Source organism: Miscanthus floridulus, chromosome 1 (genome assembly GCF_019320115.1).
Source record: "Miscanthus floridulus cultivar M001 chromosome 1, ASM1932011v1, whole genome shotgun sequence".
NCBI lineage: Eukaryota > Viridiplantae > Streptophyta > Magnoliopsida > Poales > Poaceae > Miscanthus > Miscanthus floridulus.
The window spans coordinates 18,731,905-18,756,612 of record NC_089580.1 but is presented as its reverse complement, the minus strand read 5'-3'; the positions used below and the strand labels follow the sequence as shown (position 1 = coordinate 18,756,612).

The following is a 24,708-nucleotide window of genomic DNA, read 5'->3' as shown; positions in this document are numbered from 1 at the left end:
TGAGAGAAGTATTTTACATATCATACTGCTAGAATATAGACGTGTTGCTTTCTGACGAGAACATTATTATTTATTTCGTTTGTGTGCCTATTATCAATTGGTACAGGGAGGCTGGCTGGGTCCTTTCTTAAAAAAAACTTTGTAATTTCGTTGTTGTTAGTAATGGAATCTGATCCTGTGTTTCTTAATTCTTACTCATACTCCTACTTCTACTACTACTACTAGTACTACTACTTCTACTACTACTACTTCTACTACTACTACTACTACTGCTCCTACTACTACTTCTACTACTGTCCTACTACTACTAATTTTTGCCTTTTGCTTATAGCAGTAAGTGATTTCCTATGTTTTCACATTGGCCGGTTTCTACTGTTAACTATATTTGTGATATTTTCTTGGACTACTCCTCTTACCACTACTCCTACTACTACTCCTACTACTACTATATTTTTTGCTTATATAATGCTGGTGTGTAGTGGCTGATTTCTTATACCTTTTCACGTACCAAAAGCACACTTTCTTGCATCTATTAGAACAAAGCGTGAAATAATGTCGTGGACACCAGACAGTATAACCTAATGCCCCGAGCATGATGAGCAGCCAATCTATAAGGAGCAAGCACTAGAGGACTAGCTTACTCAGGAGCAGTTCGATAACGAGATAGAAAAGGATCTAGAAGTGATGCTTACTCAAGAGCAGTGTGACGAGGAGTAAGGGGGAGCAGAAGGAAGAGCAGGAGAGACTGCTGAAGGCTAAGAAGTTGATGATGATGATGATGATGACTCAGAAGAGGGATATGTAAGTCCTGATGATCCTTTCCCACGTGAAGCCAGAAGGAGGCCAACAGAGGAAGATCTAGACAAGGATTTTGACCTGAACGAGGAGGTAGGAAAAAAGCCTTAGCTTGTAAATTTTGCTAAAGCTTTGGCTGTGTTACCTCTGCTAACACTTTGACCTATCGTATATATAGGTCCCTCCTGAAACTCAAAAAAGACGACGTCGACGTCCGTGGCATCTCGCTAGACAAGATGAAGTAGAGGAAAGGAGAGCAGAGGCAACAGCCACAGAGACGAATCATGATGTCTCTGCTCCACAACCTCAAGACACAACCATGACTACCAAGCCTAAGAGAAAATGAGGGGATAGAAAAGAAAATCTATATCCAGACAAGGCATGCTATGTGATAACAGAGGTCGGGCCAGCAGGGGAGATCCTTGAGCCAAAGGAATTAAGAGGATGATTCTGTAATGCGATCGGAGCCCTAGTAAGAGATAAATTGAACCTAGCAATCCCTAACTAGAAAGAGGTACCAGAGAACAAAAAGAATGAACTATGGGATAGGCAGCTGAAGCTCAATTTTAGATTTTTGGAGGGTAAGCAAGAACTGGTAAAAAATACTTTTAGGATGATGGGAGTCATTCCGACGTTGGAGGTCGGAGCTCAATACGAAGTATATCCAAAAGGGGTTAACTTCCTTCAACGAGTTTGGCAAAATAACTCCTAGTCAATGGGAGGAGCTCGTGGCTCAAAAGACTTCACCGAAGGCACTGGAGCTTAGTGCCCGTAACACCGAGCTGGTGAAGAGGAACAAACACCACCATCATCTAGGCCCCCGTGGCTACTATGCCATGGAAGAGCAGTTTAGAAAGATGGACGAAGAGGCCGTAACTGCTGGGAATATCGATGTAACGAATTTGAAGGTACGCTCAAGGAATTAGATATATGCGAGGAGTACAGAATCATCCGGCGGTAATCTTAAGTTTAATAAGACAGAGACCCAAGAGGCACTATCAAGGATACTGAAATATGCTAAAGACAAGGAGAAGGGCTCATTCAATCCTTCCATAGAGAGGGACGAGCTTAGCCTTGGCTTGAGAAACAAGGAGCACACAGACCGCACCAGGGGGCTAGGGAAAAGGATGACCTGAAAGCAATGATTCAAAGAGGATAGGCACATGTACAAGAAATATGGTAGAGACCAGGAGACTATGTACAAGAAGGTGATGCACAAGAAGATGAGAACGCGCCTGAATGGGAACTTCAAAAGAAGCATCCAATCACAATAAGGCCAGTTTATGTTCTGATGAAAGACGTCTTGTCATTGTCCAAGTGGCATTTCCATGACCAGTTCAAGCCTGAGAACCAAGTTAAAAAAGTCTCATCATGGGGTTCTGAGGAGGCCGTCACTAGCAAACTCTACCAAATTGCAAAGCAGTATCCAAATGTTGATGCCATCAAATGGTCAAAGGATTGCCCGAAAATATATAAAAGAGGCAAGCCCTTCCTACCAAATCGGGACATCCAGCGCCTACCACTTGGAATGAGAAGGTTTCATGATTGGTACTTGCGTGTTCTTTCAACGAGCATAGACCTCATACAAGCATGCTTCCCCATCGGCACATTTAGAAGCCTAGCCGAGAAAATTTTCTTTGACTTGAATGACATGCAGACATGCTTTCACCGGGGAGCAATGGAGATGAATCTAATTTACACGTGGTGCCTGTAAGTCCATGTCCTCCCGATATGATATGAATGTAATCTTTGAATTTTGTTGTAACTAACCCATGCCGTGATTTATATAATGCAAGTGCACATTGTCAAACAAATGCCAAGTGTGAAAGCCGGGTATATAGACCCTCAAGCTATAGCCTAAATAAATTTTAATTACCCTAAACAGTAAAAACTGGATGCCAAAGAGCTAGCTGCTGCAAAGACTCTTCGGGAGAAAGAGCACATCCGTACGGCGAAACTATGGGAAGAGTCCCTTAAGGTTGCAGCATACATTGCCCTAGCTTTCAAAATTCTCCAACAGCACTCTACTATATAGCTACCATACAACTTTGAGTAAGTTCAACTCTATACTTAAAGCTTTGTTTGATATATTTTATTCGATGCAAAAGAGCTTATCTAGTTCTATGATTAAATTCATGCAGCAACCAATAAATTTGTATAGCTGTCGATATCGGGAGGAGCATGGCATGGGTCTTTGATTCAATAGATAAGGACCCGGTGACATACAAAGACTTCATATCGATTCTCAAGACATATACATATCGACAATCCTCATTAGCTTATATGTTTGTATACATACTTGTAACGTTCACTTTTGATACTAACAAGTTGTATTTGCTAAAATAATTCGAACAGGGCATTTAGGTTCTATGTCACTACACATCACGGAAGGCATGATCTAGCAAGAAAGAAAAAGCTGGCTATAAAAATACTATGTGCGGTAAGTGTAACTTACTTCTTTAGTACTCTATAACATGGCTGTTAAAAGTATTACTTAACATTTTCATATGCAAAACACACAGTGCCCTAAGCAGAAGCCTGGGAGTGTATATTGTGGATACTATATATGTTCTGTGATAAGTAACACCGGTGCCTACAGGAGACACCCCTTAAGAATAAGTTTGAACATCTTCACCCGTAGTATAAAAACTTCGTACATGGTATGAAATACTAAACCGAAACTTGTTCTCTTGTAGCGGAAAGAAGAGAGAGAAATAAAAAGAGACCCATACAGCGATGACCAACCCTTAGAGCTCGTCGACGACTTTTGCAACTTTATATTGGACCAGATTGTACACGTCAAAGGCGCCTACCATGACCGAGAGTCTGACTTAGGTAGTAATCCTCAGTACCAACACCTTCGTGATACTGAAAGGCTAACTCTAGGACGTTGATAATAATCTGTATGGAATTTGACATTGGTTTTACCTTGTGAATTATATCTATTTAATGATGGATTGTATATATTCTTGTGAATTAGACCTGTAATTGTAGTTTATATAATACTCTTGTGCTTGTAGTCTAAGGAGTTCGGAACGTTGGTCGCGGAGCGTTCGGCAACGCAAACGCGGTTCGGAACGTCGGTCGCGGGGTCGGCAACGCGAACGCTGGGTGAAATACGCGGAAATAAACAGTGTTCTGGTCGAATTTGAATTATAAATTTAAATTTTTTTACAGAAAAACGTACTGTAGGGACGGTTCTAGACTAAACCGCCCCTACAAACATGTATTATAGGGAAGACTGGCAGTACAGCCGCCCCCTACAAATCGATTTATAGGGACGGCTGATACTACAGCCGTTCCTACAAATCGATTTGTAGGGACGGTCTGAGAACCGCCCCTACAAATACATGATTTATAAAGACGATTTGGTAGAAGCGGACCGCTCCTTAAAAAAAAATGTTTCTACAGTAGTGCCTCTACCATGTTTGCACACTACTACTTACGTACATCACGTACTCCTCCTTTGTTTTGATAGCCCCTCCCACAATGTTTAATCTATATACTAATAATACACCTCAAATAATTCCTATGGATGTAATAAATGTCTTGTTTGTTTGGTTGATAAGTTATGACTAAAAGTATAATTAACTAATTTATTGGGAAAGAAAAATAACATTCGTTAACCGAAAAACCATGGGAAGCTGTCAGGGCCAAAAATACACGGTCTTCGGTTTCCTGAAGAAGGATTTCAAGGAGGCACGTCCATCGTACTGCAGTCTATGCAGCTATGGCCGCCCCCATCTGGCCAATAAATGTACTAGGTCACTTGTAGCCAATAGCGTCTCAGCATGCACGCAGCTTTTCCCCCATAGTGCAGGTCCTTGTATTCTCCCTCACCTCACCTCAACCGGACATGACCTCTCTAACTGGTAGCTGCTAAACTCTTAGCAACCGGATGACTAAGTGAAGCTTAAGCTCTTAGCAATCTGATGGGATAGCATGGATATTAAAAAATCGTAGGTAATAAACAAAATGAAAGAACACGTCTCATTTCAACAATAATCTGTATTTCTGCTCTAAATCGAGAGGTTAATGTTGTGTAAAGTAGAATTGTTTTGTATTCATTATAACGCAAAGTGCATAATTAGTATATTATTAGAATAGTGGGTACTAATATATTAATATAACAGAATTAAAAGAAGCTCCCATGTTCACTTAAAGGGCCTAGAAATTACAAGGTTAACAGGGAAAAAGAGGAAAGTGTCCACAAAAAACAATAATAATAATAGTCAAATAAACAAACTAAAATATTTTAAAAATGATATTGAAATTAACAAAAATCCAAATAGTGCAATAAGCAAACTAGTTCCCCACACTATTTGCGTGGTCCAACGTGCCAGTTAGTAAGTATCATACAAGAGTTATATATCAAGGGCGTGTTTGGGACTGTTCCACGAAATCTGCTCCACAAAAAAACTGGAGTTCGTGGAGCACCCTATAGGTGCTCTTTCAACTCTATATTTTTTTACTCGAACAGAGTACGTCGAGCCGAACCTGTTTGACTAAAAAATATGGAGCATAGTTGAAAACGTGGAGCGAAGCAGTCCCCAACACCCCCTAAATTGATAGCCATTCGCACAAGGACTACACTTTGGCTCCGGCGTTCAACAAGGCTCTATTCATATAGAGCATCGGTTGCATCGAGGAAAGCCACTGGAGAAAAAAAGATGATGGAAGAATCTGGATAGAATATTATGTATTTTTTATTTCAGTTTTTTCATGTATAATTGAGAATGTACTGTACTGAGTCTTAATATAATCAGGAAAAAGTCAAGATGGGAAGCATTAGGAAAAATTTATGGTAAAAATATAATATACAAATAATACCTGTCCAGATTTTCCTCCACAGTAAAAAAGAATTTATGTTATTTTTCGGTTGGTTAGGAAAACATAGCGCTAATCATAAGCTGTTGTTTGCATTTTGCTGCACTTTTCTCCAAAAGAGGCTGCGGGCTGCAAAAATAAATAGAAAACAAAGGGAAAGGATAGGCTCTCATCCAAGGCATTGGTTGCCCCTTGAATGGCTCAGATGTACTACTGCTTAAGTTGCATGAGAAGTTACAACTGCACGGGATCTTGGTCCACCTCGTCAACACGAACAGGCAGTATTCCTCCCCAGCCCTCCTCTCTCTCTATAAGATGGCACAGCCCTGTCAGGTAGGGGCAAGTGTCTCACTTGTTAGATTGATCTCAATCCTAAACTGGGCCCAACGGTCTAGTTGGGCCTTTGATCTGCGCCTTGATTGGGGGCGCCCAACCCACTATGGTTGGAGGCCCCTGTCACACTGCGCAATAAATACAGGTGGGGGTTGGCGTTTCAAGTGACGAGGTTTGCCTGAGCCGAGCTCCCCACCGAAATCTCTAAACCCTAATCCGATCTAGAGGGGCGCAGCTAGTGACGGGAAGCCACTAGTCACGCCGCCTCTACATCTACACCGAAGGGCTGCCACCACGCCGGACTTCACTGCGCCGCCACCGGTCTTCACCGCCGATCGCCACTGCTCATCACCGTACTATTCCCCGACCGTCGTTGCCTAGCGCAGACACCGACTCCATGGCGGACGCGAGCGGCTCCTCATCTACGGTGTCAGGTTCAACACGTTCCTCTACTCCTCCCTCTAATCTCTGTCTAGAACATGTACTAGGACTTGCTACCTATTTACATGAAGTACCCGGCTAGATCTATACTCCTAGTGATCCTATATGTATAATAATGGTACCAGAGCCTCGTTTAGGGATAGATCTAGCTTAACAGTTTAGATTCGTTTGGATCTGAGAAAAGAACAGAGGTTCATCCGAACCCTAACCCGTCGGGGAACAAGAACAGTACCCTAACCCATCAGGGAAGATGAATAGTGACTCCAGTGAGTCAAACCCTAACCCTAACTCGCGACGGGAAAGGGGAACAACTAGCCAGATTCTATTGAGTAGATCTCGGTATGGGTACAAATAGAAAAGAAAAGAAATCAAATCAAATAAAAAAGATGAAACGAATCGGGAAAAGAAACCCTAACCCAAATTTTTTATCCCATCCCCAAATCGGGTTAATCCCAGAAGAAAGAAGGGGAAAGGGAGAAGAGGAAGAGCCGTTTTGGCTTACCTCGCGCGCTGCGCAGCGCTACTGCCTCACCGATGCACGGGGAAAAGAAGGCCGAGCCGGGTGCGCTACTCGTCGGGCTCTGGCCAAAAGGGCGCCGCAGCCTGGCCGCTCGACGGCGGCGCGCTCACCCATCGGGGAGCGCGCTCGTCGGTGAGGGGGCCGGCGACGATGCCGAGTCTTCTGCTCGCTCACTGCTTTGCTCGCTCGGTGCACTCGCTGCGGCTGAGAGAGTGAGAGAGAGAAGGAGAAGGCCGAATGGCCGCTAGGGTTCACAGGGCCACTGCCGTCGCCGTTTTGTTCGTCCGACGAGCGCGCGTAGCCGTCCGATGAAGATGAGCGGACGAGACGGATCGGGCCGACTCGCGGCCCAGGTGAGCGCGCATGGCCGCACGGCTTTGCCGGCCTAGGCCTAGGTTGCGGCCTAGGCGCGGGCAGCGCGTGTGGAAGAGAGGCAGTCCAGGCCGAATTCCCGGCTAGGCAGAATGAACAATGATGAATTGAATCAGTTTTTTGTTTTTTCTTTTTCCAGTAAATGTTTATTTTCTAGAAAATGGATAAATGGCTTAAAGAAAAGAGAAAAGAGAATTTTCCTATGGGTAAAATTCACAAAATTGAGATTATTTTTTGCTGCGTATTTAAAGTTGTTATTTTCATTATTAAATTCGAACCAACGGGAGAATTTAAGTTTGAAAAATGGATATGTTTTAATTGATTATAATATTGTTATTATTCTGATCAACGTTGATTAATGGCAATATTATGATGTTTTGTCTTGCATTAATTCTATTTCTATCCAACGGTGATGTAGAATTAATATAGAGGGCAATTGTTTGTTTTAATTTTGACCAACGTTGAAACTAAGACATGCAATTGTTATTGTTATTATGTTTATGTTCTCACCCTATATGAATTGTGTTTTCAGGCGGATACAACTTAATGGGTTGTATCAAAGAGATCCCTACTCTCAAAGGTGATAAATATAGAGAGTGGAAGAAAAAGATTGACCTAGCCTTCATCTTGGCTGAGGTGGACTGGGTAGTCACCTCACCGTGTCCCATAGAGCCTGTGGCACCGGTAAGGGGGACAAACGAGGCTGATGCCGCTTGGGCAACCAAAGAGAGGGATTTTGCATCCTAAAGAATGTCCTATGACCTTGAGCATAGGAAGTGGGTCACTGCCAACAAGAAATGTTTGGCTGTGATAAAGAACATGATTGAGCCTGCAATTGTGGGCTCAATCCCAGAGTGTGACACTGTCACCGAGTACCTCGAAAGAATAAAGAGTCAGTTCACTAGCTCTTCAAAGACATATGCTACCTAGCTGATAAAGCAGCTGGTGACAGAGAGGTACTCAAGTAATGGTGGCATAAGAGAGCACATACTAAGGATGAGCAATTTGGCATCCAAGCTAAAACCAATGGATCTGGCTCTCAAGGAAGAGTTCCTTATTCATCTGATTTTTGCTTCCTTGTCAAAAGAGTTTGACACTTTTGTTGTCAACTACAACATACAGCTGAAAAAATGGGACATGGAGAGACCCATGGCTATGTGTGTGCAAGAGGAGAGAATGAAAGCTACCAATGATGGCTCTATCAATTATTTGAAAGACAATAAGAAAAAGAATAATAATGCTAACTCCTCCTCAAAGTCAAAGGGAAAGGGTCCCATGCTGCATCAGCCTCAGCAAAATAAGTTTACAGTAGAGAAAGGTCAATGTCTCTATTGTAAGAAGACGGGACATTATAAGAAAGATTGTCCCGATTACTTAAAGATGATCATGGCAAAGAAAGGTGAGAACATTATTACGTTCATAAATAAATCCCTGTATGTACAATATTTGAAATCTACTTAGTGGATTGACTCAGGTGCAACTGTTCATGTTGCTAATTCTTTACAGGGATTCCGTTCGATGAGGACTACGCAAAGAAGAGAAAGACATATTAAAGTTACAAATGGAGTCCGAGCAGATATTGAAGCCGTTGGCGATCTTTCTCTAGAGCTTGCTGATGGTTTCACACTTTTACTGAGAGATGTACTTTATGTTTCCTCCCTACTTGATTAGTGTTTCAGGCTTGGACAATGATAGATATGATTGTCATTTTGGAAATGGCAAATGTAAGATAACATTTAATAATGCATGTGTTGGTCTTGCTATCTTACAAAATGAGCTTTATCTGTTATCACTACGTGATGATGTGAATGTTTTATGCGATAATGGGAACGTTGCGTACGACAATGTGAATGTATCCTCGTCTGTGGATGTAAACAAAAAACGAAAAAGAGCTCACGATGCATTGTCGAAATTATGGCACTATCGTTTAGGCCATATTTCGAGAGCGAGAATAGAAAGACTAGTTAAGAATGATATTCTTCCTCCATTAGAGCTCTTAGATTTAGAACAATGCAGAGAATGCATTAAAGGAAAGTATATAAAGAAAATTAAGAAAGATGTCAAACGAAGCGCAGGAATTTTACAGATTATTCACACAGATATCTATGGTCTGTTTCCTGTAAAGAGTGTGGATGGTTATGATTCATTCATAACATTCACAGATGATTACTCCCGTTATGGCTACATTTATCCAATCAAAGACAGAACAGAAGCATTGGATAAATTTAAGATATTTAAGGCAGAAGTTGAAAACTAATACAATTTAAAGATTAAGATAGTCAGGTCTGACCATGGGGGGGAGTACTACGGTTGGCATACCCCATATGGCCAAGTTCCTGAACCTTTTGCAAGATTCTTATAGGAGAATGGCATAGTAGCCCAGTATTCTACACCGGACGAACCTCAGCAGAATAGAGTAGCTGAAAGACGCAATCGTACCCTAATGGATATGGTGCGCAGTATGATAAGTTACTCCACCTTACCGTTGAGCCTGTGGATGGAGGCGTTAAAAACCACCATTTATATTCTCAATAGAGTACCAAGTAAGTCGGTGCCCAAAACACCGTATGAGTTGTGGACAGGAAGAGTACCCTTACTAAACCACTTACGTGTGTGGGGGAGTCCTGTTGAGGCTAAAGTATTTAACCCAAATATTGGAAAGCTAGATGCCAAAACAGTAAGTTGTCATTTCATTGGCTATCTAGAAAAGTCAAAAGGTTTTCATTTCTACTATCCAGACAGACATACAAAGTTTGTGAAAATAAGACACACTGTCTTCCTAGAGGATGAAATGATGAGGGAGAGCATGGTAGCTCAAAAAATTGACCTTGAAGAGAAGCGGGTGTATGCGCCCACTCAGATGATTCATGCGCCATTTTTCTCACTACCTACTATCGCTGCACCGACAATATAAGATATTGTGGTGCTAGCACCTGTGTTTATTCCGCCTGTGGCAACAATGAATGACGATGAGGACCCTGTTCTTCAGGATCCTATAGAACCTATTGCCACACATGAGGGAGAGCAACAACAACCTCAAACATAAGATGTGCCAAATGTGGAGGCCCCTAGAAGGTCTCAAAGAGTTAGAAAATCAGCTATTCCTGCTGACTATGAGGTATACAATACTGAGGAATTTCAAATGGAGGATGATCCCACCTCATTTGAAGAAGCCATGAGAAGTGATCATTCATCAAAGTGGCTCGAGGCCATGAAAGATGAAATAAAATCTATGAATGCCAATAAAGTTTGAGACTTGGAAATAATTCCTAAAGAAGCCAAAACAGTAGGCTGTAAATGGATCTACAAAACAAAACTTGACTTTCAAGGGAATATAGAGAGGTATAAAGCGCGACTTGTGGTAAAAGGCTTTACGCAAAGAGAAGAAATTGATTACAATGAGATCTTTTTTCTAGTCTCATATAAGGATTCCTTCAGAATTATATTGGCATTAGTGGCACATTACGATTTAGAATTACATCAGATGGATGTAAAGATGACATTTCTCAATGAAAAGGTTTTGTCGTGGAAGGAAAAGATCAAATGGGATGTCGCCTAAAGAAATCCATTTATGGATTAAAACAAGCTTCAAGACAGTGATACTTAAAGTTTGATCAGACGATAAGGAATTTTGGGTTTAAAAAGAATGTTGAGGACAATTGTGTCTATGCAAAGTTTAAGACTGAGAAGTTTATCTTCCTTGTCCTGTATGTGGACGACATCTTACTTGCTAGTAGTGATATCAGTCTACTACTGGAGACAAAGAAGTTTTTGTTCTCAAAATTTGATATGAAAGATCTTGGTGAAGCCTCGTTCGTTCTAGGGATCGAGATTCACCGAGATAGAAGTAAAGGGGTATTAGGACTGTCACAAAAGGCATACATAGAAAGAATTTTAAAGAAATTCAGTATGCATAAATATAGTCCCTCACATACTCCTATAGTCAAGGGCGACAGATATGGGGATTTTCAATTCCCCAGAAACCAATATGAGATCGATCAAATGAAAGTGGTTCTATATGCTTCAGTTGTCGGAAGCTTGCAATATGCTCAAGTATGTACGCGCCCTAACTTAGCATTTATTACCGGATTACTTGGCAGATTCCAGAGCAATCCTAAAATAGAACACTGAAAATTAGTAAAGAAAGTCTTGCGTTATTTGTAAGGAATGAAAGGCCTCATGATGACATATAAAAGATCTGATTCACTCCATATAGTGGGATATTCAGATTCTGATTATGCGGGAGACGATAGAAAATCCACGTCTGGATATGTATTCACTCTCGCAGGGGAACTATTTCATGAAAAAGCTCAAAGCAAACCGTCACTATATCGTCCATAATGTATGCCGAGTTTGTAGCGTGTTATGAGGCAACGGGGCAGGTGAACTGGCTAAAGAAGTTCATACTCGGTTTGAAGATGGTTGACGACATCTATAGACCACTTAAATTATACTACGATAATAATCCGGCAGTACAGTATGCTCACAATAATAAGTCAAGTGGTGCTGCCAAACACATTGACATAAAGTATTATGTTGTGAAAGATAAAGTCCAGGATCATATCATAAGTCTTGAGCACATAAGTACTGAAAAGATGCTCGCAGATCCGCTTACAAAAGGCTTACCACCCAACGTGTTTAGAGAACATGTAGTCGGTATGGGTTTAAGGGAAAACCCATAATTCTTGGACAAAAGAAGGCCCAAAGATAAGTATCTATTTCAGAACAGAGTGGTGTGTTGTACCTGTTAAATCTATCGGTAATGGACCGTGACGATGATACATGCTCTATGCGCTAATCTGTAATGGAATGAACAAAAGTAAATGATATAAAATTGAAAGATGGTAGGAGATCAAGGGGAAGATTGTTAGATTGATCTCAATCCCAAACTGGGCCCAACGACCCAGTTGGGTCTTTGATCCGCGCCCTGATCGGGGGCGCCCAGTCCACTATGGCTGGAGAGCCCCTGTCACACTGCGCAATAAATAGAGGTGGGGGCTGATGGCTCAAGTCACGAGGTTCGCCTGAGCCGAGCTCCCCACCGAAATCCCTAAACCCTAATCCGATCTAGAGGGGCGCAGCTAGTGACGGGAAGCCACTAGCCGCGCCGCCTTTGCATCTACACCGAAGGGCTGCCACCACGCCGGACTTCACTGCGCCGCCGCCGGTCTTCACCGCCGGTCGCCACTGCTCATCACCGTACTCTTCCCCAACCGTCGCTACCTAGCACAGACACCGACTCCATGACGAACGTGAGCGACTCCTCATCTGCGGTGTCAGGTTCGACACGTTCCTCTACTCCTCCCTCTAATCTCTGTCTAGAACATGTACTAGGACTTGCTACCCATTTACATAAAGTACCCGGCTAGATCTATGCTCCTAGTGATCCTATATGTATAACATCACTCTCACATAGTAAAAGAAAATATGCCCCGAGGTTTCTCTAGCTAGCTTGGTCTCCTACATAGGCTATGCACATGAGCCCATGCCTCCTCTCCTTGCACCTGCATAGAGAGATGGTATGATCAACTGGACAGTTCGTTTTTAACTCTCTCTCTCTCTCTCTCTCTCAAACAAGCCTAGACCTTATGCATGGCCGGGCACATTTGATCATAGGACATAGGCCACACTCCTGCCTCTCTCATAGTCTCATAGGGCGTGATTGGTTGCAGAGCGAGCCTTAAGCCAGGATGGCCAGGCTGTGCAGGACCGAAGAAGTCAGGTTAAGCTCGTGTAGGTGGTTGTGTTTGGTTGTCTTGGCTGTTGGTTCAGTACGAGACGGGGTTGTGTTTGGTTACATATAGGCATTAGTTTTTTTGGGTGTCTAACGCATGGGTCCCTGCATTCTGGGTGAATCAAGTCATCCTGCACCATGAGGAAAGGAGAAATCCGGAAGACAGAGCTGTGCGGGATGAATAAGGAAATCTGCACGGGAAGAAGCAGGAGAAAGATACGAGTACAATAACCAAACACAAACGAATGCACCAAAAGATACAGAATGAGCCAAATGATGGTCCGATTCAAGCAACCAATCATGCCCTAGAGATCAACACACACTGCTCTAGTGCCAGAACCTAGAGAGGGAGAGGGGAGAGGGCATCAGGGGCCTTGGAGTCCCATCAGCAAAGCACATGTTTCCTTTCTGTGATTCCTCAAGCCCCATGGACTTACCGCTTTACCAACAGCTGCAGTTCAGCCCGCCTTCCCCAAAGCCGGACCAATCCAGCAGCTTCTACTGCTACCCATGCTCCCCTCCCTTCGCCGCCGACGTCAGCTTTCACCTGAGCTACCAGATCGGTAGTGCCGCCGCCGGCACCCCTCCACAAGCCGTGATCAACTCACCGGACCTGCCGGTGCAGCCGCTGATGGAGCAGGCGCCGGCGCCGGCTGCAGAGCTGGGCACCTGCGCCAGTGGTGGTGCACAAGGCGCCGGCGTCAGCGCCAGCCTGGACAGGGCGGCGGCCGCGGCCGCGGCGAGGAAAGACCGGCACAGCAAGATATGCACCGCCGGCGGGATGAGGGACCGCCGGATGCGGCTCTCCCTTGACGTCGCCGGCAAGTTCTTCGCGCTCCAGGACATGCTTGGCTTCGACAAGGCCAGCAAGACGGTACAATGGCTCCTCAACACGTCCAAGGCCGCCATCCAGGAGATCATGGCCGACGACGTCGACGCGTCGTCGGAGTGCGTGGAGGACGGCTCCAGCAGCCTCTCCGTCGACGGCAAGCACAACCCGGAGGAGCAGCTGGGAGGAGGAGATCAGAAGCCCAAGGGTAATTGCCGCAGTGAGGGGAAGAAGCCGGCCAAGTCAAGGAAGGCGGCGACCACCCCGAAGCCGCCAAGAAAATTGGGGAATAATGCGCACCCGGTCCCCGACAAGGAGACGAGAGCGAAGGCGAGGGAGAGGGCGAGGGAGCGAACCAAGGAGAAGCACCGGATGCGTTGGGTAAAGCTTGCATCAGCAATTGACGTGGAGGCGGCGGCTGCCTCGGTGGCGAGCGACAGGCCGAGCTCGAACCATTTGAACCACCACCACCACTCATCGTCGTCCATGAACATGCCGCGTGCTGCGGAGGCTGAATTGGAGGAGAGGGAGAGGTGTTCATCAACTCTCAACAATAGAGAAAGGATGCAAGAAATCACAGGGCCGAGCGACGTGGTCCTAGGCTTTGGCAACGGAGGAGGATACGGCGGCGGCGGCGGCAACTACTACTGCCAAGAACAATGGGAACTTGGTGGAGTCGTCTTTCAGCAGAACTCACGCTTCTACTGAAGAACACGGTCGCACTAGGTACTACTAGAACTACTCTTTCAACTTATTCTATCCTTTTCCCTCCCATGAGCTTCTCAATAATTTGTTGTGTTAATCTATGCGTGTTTCTCTTTCTAGACTTCGTAATTGGCTGTGTGACGATGAACTTCGTTTGGTCATCGCATGATGATGTATTATAGCTAGCATGCACTGTGTTGATTCATTAATGGAACTAATCTGTGTCGATTCTGAAATTTCCAAACTGAATCTATGTGATGAACGAGACCAAATAGTATCTAGCTGGTGATGGACACAAAGCAAGTGCTTTGTAGTTCAGTTGTTCGATGAAAGAATGAAAAAAAAACTGCTGAAGGCTGAAGCTATAACATGCTGAAATTAAAGAGAGGCTTTTGCTAGGTAAAAGTCCCTCAAGGTCAATTTATTCTCTTCCTTGTTGCCGTTTGTATGCATGTTAAAATCTTCACCAAATGGCGTGGCTTTATATTCATGGGATGCTCGTAAAATAATTACACCATTCATGGATCAAACAAGTCGATCATTTAGTCGAGTTAGAACTTCCTCCTATTATTAATCATTTATCTAATTGCTTCTATTTACACTAATTTCTTGATGAGCTGCAAATCTGATTCGTACTTTTCAGACTACTTCTGTATATCTCGAATTCTCTATGGAAAAAGTGGAAAAAGTCTACTTAACCCCTCACCTATCAAACATGGTCTATTTCACCTTCCAAACTATAAAACCGTCTATTTTACCCCCTGAACTTTTCAAAACCGTCTATTTTACCCCTCCGGGCGGTTTTCGACGGTGGTTTTGGTTTGCTACGCTACCTGTGGTTTCACCTTTTTCTTTTTTTATTTATTTTCGCTGAATCTTTGAAAAATCATAAAATAGAAAATCCAATTTTGTTGGACTCCACATGAGTAGATCTATATAGTTAATATATAATGTGGTATGCTTTAGTACAAAGGTTTTGCTGTACCTTTAGATTAATTGGAAAATCTAATTTTGTCTGTAATTAATTAGAATTTATCTATAACTAAGTTATACATGGTCCAATGAGTACGAAATTTTTACTATAGTTTAAGCATACAATAATTAGCCTACCATAAAAATTTCATCATAATTGGACCACAGAAGCTGCAGCTATGAATTGTTTCAATTAATTACAGACAAAATTGGATTTTTCAATTAATCTAAAACTACAGCAAAAATTTTGTACTAAAGCATATCATATTATATGTTTATTGTGTAGATCTACTCATGTGGAGTCCAACAAAATTAGATTTTCTATTTTATAATTTTTCTGTGATTTACTATGATTTTTTAAAGATTCACCAGAAATAAATAAAAAAGAAAAAGACAAAACCACCATCACTATAGCAAAACCACTGTTATTGTACCAAAACCACCGTCGAAAACCGCCCGGGGGGGGGGGGTTTAAAATAGACGGTTTTGAAAAGTTCAGGGGGGGTAAAATAGATGATTTTATAGTTTGGGGGGTGAAGTAGACTATGGTTGATAGGGGAGTTAAGTAGACTTTTTCCAATTTTCTATCCCTAGGTTGACATCATTTCTCGTCTGCTGGAGTTCCTTGACGCCCCCCATATAGATATATTTTTCTATGTAGTAATAATAATCTTTGCTAAAAAAACTATATTCTGGTTGTTTTTTTATTACATTTTCATAAGTACAGTAGATATTTTTAAATTCTATTGGCACCTCCACACATTCCAAAGATCATGCAAGATTATTTTAGTTCGTATACAAACTATCAATTGCTACTTGCTATTTGATTGGACATCATGATTCATGCATACTTACTATCCGACTCTCCTTAGTTAATTAAATCTTTAGTATCAGAGTATATGTTGAAAGCTATGGTTATTTATTACCCCCTCCATCTCTCAAAGTAAATCAATTTATAGTTGTTCAAAGCCAAGCTATTTTAAGTTTGGCCAAATTTATAAAAAGGACACAAATATTTATGACACTAAACTAGTATCATTGTATAGAAGTTGACCATATTCGTAGTGTACTTAGTGTGATCGTTGATGATTTTCATTATAAAATCGGTAAAACTTAAGATAGTTTAACTGAAGACAACTTTAGAATGAAACTGATTTATTTTTGGGATGGAGGGAGTGCTAGGGTTTCAGAGGCACATCAAACGTCGTCCATTAGTTCAAATCTGGCCAATTGAATAATTCATGCTCTTCAAGTAATAATAGCCATTGCTTGCATGCCGACAAAAAGCCATAGGTCCATATAGAGACATCATAATCAGTTTAAAGTGAGATGGTGCATTGGCATCTTAATTTTGTCAACAAATGTAGCTACCTTGATGTTAACATTAGGGGGGCCTGCTGATTTAAACACTCAGGTGAGTGTATCAACATTAAAGTATGTTTTGTGCATCTCAAAAAGGTTTTTAAAAATCATACGTGAACATCATGTTGAAGTATACATACCTGCCATAAACATATTTCCTAGTGCATTCCGTAATGAAAGGATATATGCTTAATATCCCTTGTGTTTTTTTATTAGGCACATATGAACTTTTGTTGCACAAATGTAAAGTAAATATCTTAACATATGATGTTTATGTGTATTTAACAAATTTACTGGAAAAAATATGTGTGTTTTTAAAGAAATGTAGAACTGCATCGGGGCGTACACGTGGTAACTTGTGTGCACGCCATGCAGCTTGCAGATATGAACCCATTTTTCCATTTACAATAATACGATGGTATGCAACTTATCTGTAATTTGTCTATTAAAAACATTTTTCAGAATATATTAACTTTATCTACTAAGCATATTTTAAATTTATGTAGTTTCATTATTGCTACATTTGAGTTTGATCGATTTTGCTGACAGGGATGCTAGATTGGTCTTATTGTCCGGATAGATGCATGGTCAATGAAGCCTCCAAGGTTTAGTAGAAGGACGAGCAGCATATATATACTAGAGGGCGCACAATGACACATGCATATAATTAGAAGACTCTATGTTAAGGTAGATAAATGATACGGGCCTGTTTGTATCTTTAGCACTAAAATACCACTGTGTTTAGACGCTAATTAGAAGTATCAAACATGAACTAATTGCATAAGTGGTGACTAATTAGCGAGATAAATCTATTGATCCTAATTAGGTCATGATTAGATTATATATATATGGTGCTACAGTAAACATAGGCTACTCAAGGCCTAATTAGGATTAATAGATTCGTCTCGTCAATTAGTCACTGCTTATGCAATTAGTTTTAAAATTAATTTATGTTTAGTCTTTCTAATTAATATTTAAACATAGTGCCAATTATTAGCCGCTGGGATCGAAACAAGCCCTAAATCACATACAGAACTAGACCGACTAACGGTGGCGTAGTATCGTTTGAGAAAGCTGACGATTAAAGTTGTTAAGCACAACACCACAAGAGTACAATGGTTTGTTTATCTTTCACATGCCCCTTATTGATCTTTGAAGACCCATGCTTTTGTCTACTATACTATTTGACAAAAATATTTAGTGCAATCATGAAAACCCCTTGAACACATACATAGACTTTTTTTAATTTTTTTTGAAATGATGCACATCCATAGTGAATATGTAGATGTTACATTTTTGCAAAAGCTAACATGCAAAATCAATTTCTGAAAATTCAGATGCATATGTAATCACATAACTTTTGCCTTCCAATGCATATACACCCGAATTTTGTTATTTTCATATGATTTTTTGTACATTGAGTTTGCACCTCAACTTTTGCAACAATATAGTTATGTATTTAGATGGGCAATCGACATGCATCATTAAAAAAAAAGAGTTAGAACTTATAGTATTGTATTTCTAGGGGGTTGTCACGGTTGCATGAAATGGGTGATTTGTATCAAATATTTTGCGATACTAAATCTAATATAAAGAATATAGGATGATTGTAACTATTGACAATGAGATCACAGTGTTCATTTATATACTTTATTTTCTATTTAACACTTTCTATCCGGAAGTCTAGAACAGATCACAACTTTGGTGATATTTAAATTCAGAGAGTAAAGTTTAGGTATGTTACATCGGATGTTACATCAGGGTGTCACATGTGAGTATTCGGATAGTAATAATAAAATAAATTACAGAAGTCCTCAGTAATCCGCGAGACAAATTTAGTAAGCCCAATTAATCCATCATTAGCATATGGTTACTGTAGCAACACATTGTCAAATCATGGACTAATTAGGCTTAAAAAAATTCGCCTCGTAAATCAGTCGTAATCTATGCAATTAGTTATTTTTATAGTCTATATTTAATACTCTATGCATGTATCTAAACATCCGATGTGATAGAGAATAAACTTTAGGGGAAGAAACTGCCTTCATCTATATTTCTCAAAAACCATATGAATGTGATGATGATCGGCGTGTTCGCTGGTTGGTTTATGGGCTGGCTGATGCTGGTTTGTTGTGAGAGAGAAATACTGTTGATTGGTTGAATAAGTCAGCTGAATCCAGCAAGCGAACAGGATGTGTGTGTATATATATATATATATATATATATATATATATATATATATATATATATATATATATATATATGAGATCGACTACCAACACACATATGAATGTGTTGCAGTTTCACAAATAAAAAAAAATGGATGCGTGTGCCTAATGGGAAAGCCCACCTATTGTCTCTATGTCGTAGTCCTTCATTGGCCACCTCTCCGCTACCATAACAAGGAACTGCAGTTGATGTGTCACCGCGACGGGCCCTAGCAGTAATAGTAAATGTGTGCACGTAAATTGTACATCTCAAAGGTTACATGTTGTACTGCAAGGCTTAGGATAAACAGTGTGTGCACCTGTATCTAGTCTTGTCATTCTGAAGTAGTAGTACTTTGTGTCTTAAAATTTTTTTGAAAACGACCAAAGCAATTGTATATCTATGCAACAGGCATACGTACGTACCACACATCAGGATCAATACGTACATTGAGCAGCACACAGTACCGAAGAACTGTTCGTTCTGCAGACGGCCTATACAAGAGCGCGAAACCAGCTGCGCCTGCACGCCCCACATGCAGGATAGATACTCGGACCACCGAAGTAAACAACTCAATCTGCACAAGAACGGAGAAATAGTTTTGTGTTCCCAAACGACAACAATATATGCCATATTATTACCTATATACATGAATACAGACACAAGATATATATACGTGCATGTATATTTCTTCATTTTGTTGAGAAGCGCAAATGATTTATTAGTACTCCTTTTCAAATGTTAGTAGAAAGATCTAAAAGGAGAAAACGATATGAAATAAACCAAAACAAGTAACTACTAATACTTACTGTACTCCTTCACTAAGCGAAAATCATCAGGGCCATATGTTATATGTATAGTTTTAGCAGTACTGCAAAAAAATGACGCAGGACTGAGATGGAATGGAACACAGAAGATCAAGGTGGTTTACTGTTGTTTTATAAATATTGATCAAATGAGATCATTAGCACACCAGCATGTACTAAGAAAAACAATGATTCCGAAGGTCTACTATATATGATACAAGCAGCGCCTAGCAATTTAATTAACATAGACTAAGCTTTGTGTTGCTGTCATCTACACTTGGAAGTGTAATTTCTTCATTTGGTTCACTTTACAAAACCACTGCAGACTTCTATCTTGAGTTGGAGTCAGTTAGTTTCAGGACATGTTATAAGCCGAAAATTGTTGACTGGCTTGGCATTGGTCATGAACATTATATAAATACTCACTCAGTTTTGCAAAAGTCAGCTGACAGCTCAGATCAGGTTGAAGTTCCAAGCTGCCGTTCAAGGTACGTGAATGGGATCCGGCTTGAAAGGCATCCAACTATCCAAGAGGGTGTGTTCCGGAAATTTTTAAATAGCAGTACCATACATATCTGACCTGGTGAATGTAGCGCCAGAGTTTTTTTTTTTTTAAATAGCAGTACCATACATATCTGACCTGATGATGAATGTAGCTCCAGAGTTTTTTTTTTTTTTTAAATAGCAGTACCATACATATCTGACCTGATGAATGTAGCACCAGAGTTGAAGCTCTGCAGTATAGCTGACGTAGTTTATTATCTGTATGCCACTGCAAGTCTGCCATCCCTCTTTTCTCTCTATTCTTCTGTCTGCCCACAGCATGTCTGTCTGTTAAAAGAAAGGTTAACAAGAAAATCTCTTCTTTTCTGATATGCAGAACTACGTATCATTGGATTAAGACCTTGACCTATTACACAGCCTTAACCCTTAGCTTTGTTATATTGCATATTACTCACTCCCCCGGCCCACTTCAGTGGATAATAATGGTTTATGATAGCTTTCCCCTCATGTATATGATAACCTTAACCCTATGTTTTTTTTTTTATCGAATACGCAGGAGAGATCTGCATATCATTGCATTAATGAGAGAACATATTTACAAGACAGACAAACTCAAACCACACCTTACTTATTCAAGGAACACTCATGCCTAGAACTCAACAAACGTCCACGCATATCAACTAAAACAACCTTTAGGAGGCAGCAGTCAAAAGCTGGACCAAACCTTTTGCACTAGCCACACACCATAGGTTCCCTCTTTAAAAATTCTTCTAAGAACAACCTAGACACTTGGTGCAGCACCATTAAACAAACACACTCATTTCTGTGAATCCAAATCATTCATGGTGTATAAAATCTGTAACTACAACAATAGTAAAGCTGGATATGTACAGCTTGTGTCTATTTAATTATATATAATTATCCATGTAGCTCCTAAATATAAAATATGTCTTCTTTTGCCATCGAGTTTATGCATGAGAGAGAATTTACTTTGGAAAGTATACCAACACTTTGTGTTCTTTTTCTCATTTGAAACTTTATTTCATATCATATTTAAAAAAAATGAGGCATCCATTTCAGGGGTGATTTTACATACCCCAGTAAATATTTTGGAGAAATTCAGCATTAATTCATATTTATTCAACTTATAATGCACTATTTAAGTTTACATGTATAATTGGTAGTGACAATGTTTCTAAATTCTAGCATCAGTATGTTTCAAACTATAGACATTGGACATATGCCACTAGTCTACTAAATACTTTTAGAATAACATAAACTCCCTCCATTTCAAAAAGAATGCAATTCTCACTTCCTGAGGAGTCAAACAATTTTAAATTTGGCCAAATTTATATAAAAAGTTACTAACATTTATGATACCAAATAAGTATCATTGCATTGGTTATGGAATATATTTCCACAGTAAACCTAGAGACATAAATGTTGATATTTTTCCTATGAACTCGATCTAAATTAGAAAAGTTTGACATATCGTTAAATCTAGAATTGCATTCTTTTTTGGACGGACAGCGTACCAATTACCTTAATTACAGTAATGTTGGAGATCAATTGTATATAAAATTTGAGTATAACACCAAATAAAAGAACGGAATGATGAGCAAGCTATTAAAATTTAGAACACCACATGCTTGTGATCAAGTTAACCCTTTAATACAACACTATATATACTATGGGAAAGAGATGTGCCTTGAGCTGACCTTATTAGGGCTTCAGAGCTAATCTTAAACTGTTAGTGTGGCAGTCAATTCCAAACTGCAAATGAATTAAAAATCATCCCATAACTCATGAGTCCGAGGCGATCACCTGCAAAAAGATAGGGAAGGCAATTAATCAAAGTATTCATTGATCCAATCTTAGATCATACAAAGAACTGCACAAGTTACCTACATGCATGATGTGGACGTTGTAGGCTAAGTCGGATATATATTTAATGGTTAGGACCTCTCACATGATAAATCTGATGCATGGCTGTATATAGTGGTTAACAGTAATTAAGTCATAACTCAGCACTAAACTGCTCCATAAAAAGATGTAGCATGAAAATTTGGTATTATATAAATAGAAGTTACATATGATGAACATCTAGGGTTGATTTGGCTGGGTATTACAATTTGACAAAGATCACTTTGCATTCTGTGATGTATAGCAGGCATAGTGTTGCAGAGAACCAAACATTTTAATCTTTTAATAGATCTGTCATGTCTGTTAGCCTGTCCATACAAACACATTTATAAAATTTTGAGAATTATTGGTATTCTTATCATTTCAAATTGTCAATAGTAGGTTAACTGATCGAAGAATCAGCTCATACACATAGTAAATTGATTCGTTGTGCTCCTTCCAATTTTAATACTTCCTTTGGGAAACAAGTGCTGGATCTGCTATCCATTATTAAGAGAACAGTTAACACCACAGACAACTAAAGGCCGGGAAGAGATACCAAATGGCATGTCCAAAATTTAAAATGCTTTTCTATTCTAATACTTTCTGGCAAGATGTGGCCATGTCTTTTTTATCTCATCATTTCTATAAAATAACGCAATATAAAAGAAACCGTCCAACAATTAATCGAGTTCAACTCTCTGAGCGAACCTGATGAAAGCTAGAATATATATACTAGTTTCATCTGCTGGCTGGGATCTTCATATCATATATTATACAGGAATAGCAAAATGAGACGTACGAAATTATACTACTAGATACTAAATCCCAACTAATATGGTCCTTTTGAAGCATGGGTACACAGAGCTTACAACATGCATACTGTTTATTCAGGATTTTATACGGAATGAGAAAAACGAGAAGAGAAGTACTAATGCTGTAGGCAGTACGTCCTAATCTACTAGCTAGAGCAGAAGTATAATAATCCATCACTCTGCTTTATAAAGGAAAAAACATGGAAGCAATTGATCTCTTCCAGTTCTTATATACTAGTACAAAACTCTGGAATGGCTGGGCCGGGGGGCCTAGCTAGAACTCAAATCGAAGCATGATGCGAGTATGCGACATGGCGAGGAGGGAATTTGATGTAATCTCACCAACGACAGTGGCGTCCTTGAGCTTGAGAGGAGCGTTGCGTGATTGGCCTCGCTGGGTTGGCGGGGGAGCTAATCGCGTTTCAAGCGAGCTGCCCCCGTGCATAAGCCATCGATGGCGAGCAGGCGCACCAAGCGCAGTCGCCGCCGGTGGAGAGCTCCGCCTCCGCCTCCGCCTCCCCGTGGTCCGTACCGCAGCGCGGTCACCGTCGGCGCACCCGCCCGGTACATTAAGCATCGCCCAGATCGTCCGGCCAAGAACTCGACGCCGCTAGCTGTAGCACGCAGAGACTCCAACTGCCCGGAGGCTTGGAGAAGTTTCACATTGATCTCCTTCCCACACAGCATCTCAGCTCCTTCCCATCAGTGCACTCTCTTTCTGGAGTGGATATATCTTGCCTCCGCGTGATGGATGGACCGGTGGTTCCTCCTGCCTTCTCGAGGAAAACTTATGAGCCGCCTTATCAGCTCAGCTCAGACGACTTTAAATACGAACAGGCTCGATGCCGAGTTGCTTTAGCAAAAGGCTGCTGCAAAGTATTCCTTTCTTTTCCAGAGAAGAAAACAAAGGAGGATGAAACTAAATGCATTCCCCCTTCAACGTGCCTCGCTTGGCTTTGCATAAAAGTAGGAGGATGAGGACAACTTTTACTGTTAGCCCTAAGCAGCGCAGATAGCTGGGAAATGTCGCTTCCATGGCTTACGGACCGTCAAATCAACACAAATCGCTGAGGGCGTGTTTGGTCCAGCTGTCATGGTTGACGTATGCATAAAATATTAAATATAGATTATTTACGAATATAAATGCACAGCTTATGATTAATTTACGAGACGAATTTTTTAAACCTAATTAGTTCATGATTTGAGTAAATATGTGTTAAATGACGGATTCTGAAATTTATTTTTTTATTAGTATCTGAATACCACATACGATACCCTTATATAATATCTCCTAAACTTTAGTCACTGAATCAAACACCCCCTAATACTGACATGACGGAGGTAGAGAAGGATTCAGATAATGCTATTTACCAAAAACTTATTTTGAATTTAGATACATATATGGATACGAATATTATCGGGTGCAAATGCAAAATGCAAAACTGATATCTAGTTGATTTCGAAGATAATAAGTGTCTAATTGTTTTATCGAATGTTTTAATAGGACAAAATCGTTATGCATTATGTGTGGATGTAATTAAAATATGAGTATAGTATAACACATATTGATAAAGACAATCCAT

General features: G+C 40.6%; 1 protein-coding gene and 1 long non-coding RNA gene across 2 annotated transcripts; one reads left to right on the top strand and one right to left on the bottom strand.

The window, feature by feature from the left end:
- The first annotated feature begins 13,401 nt into the window (after positions 1-13,401).
- Positions 13,402-14,753, top strand: LOC136474910 (transcription factor TEOSINTE BRANCHED 1-like). The gene has a single exon (XM_066472483.1). The coding sequence runs from the start codon at positions 13,420-13,422 to the stop codon at positions 14,557-14,559; it is 1,140 nt and encodes a 379-aa protein (XP_066328580.1). The 5' UTR covers positions 13,402-13,419; the 3' UTR covers positions 14,560-14,753.
- Positions 14,754-19,229: 4,476 nt separating this feature from the next.
- LOC136474922 (uncharacterized) lies at positions 19,230-24,012 on the bottom strand. Its single transcript, XR_010763044.1, has 4 exons — positions 23,468-24,012; positions 22,127-22,232; positions 20,610-20,735; positions 19,230-19,969 (listed from the first exon to the last, which is right to left on the bottom strand). It is a non-coding gene; the product is annotated as an uncharacterized lncRNA (long non-coding RNA).
- Positions 24,013-24,708: the final 696 nt, after the last annotated feature.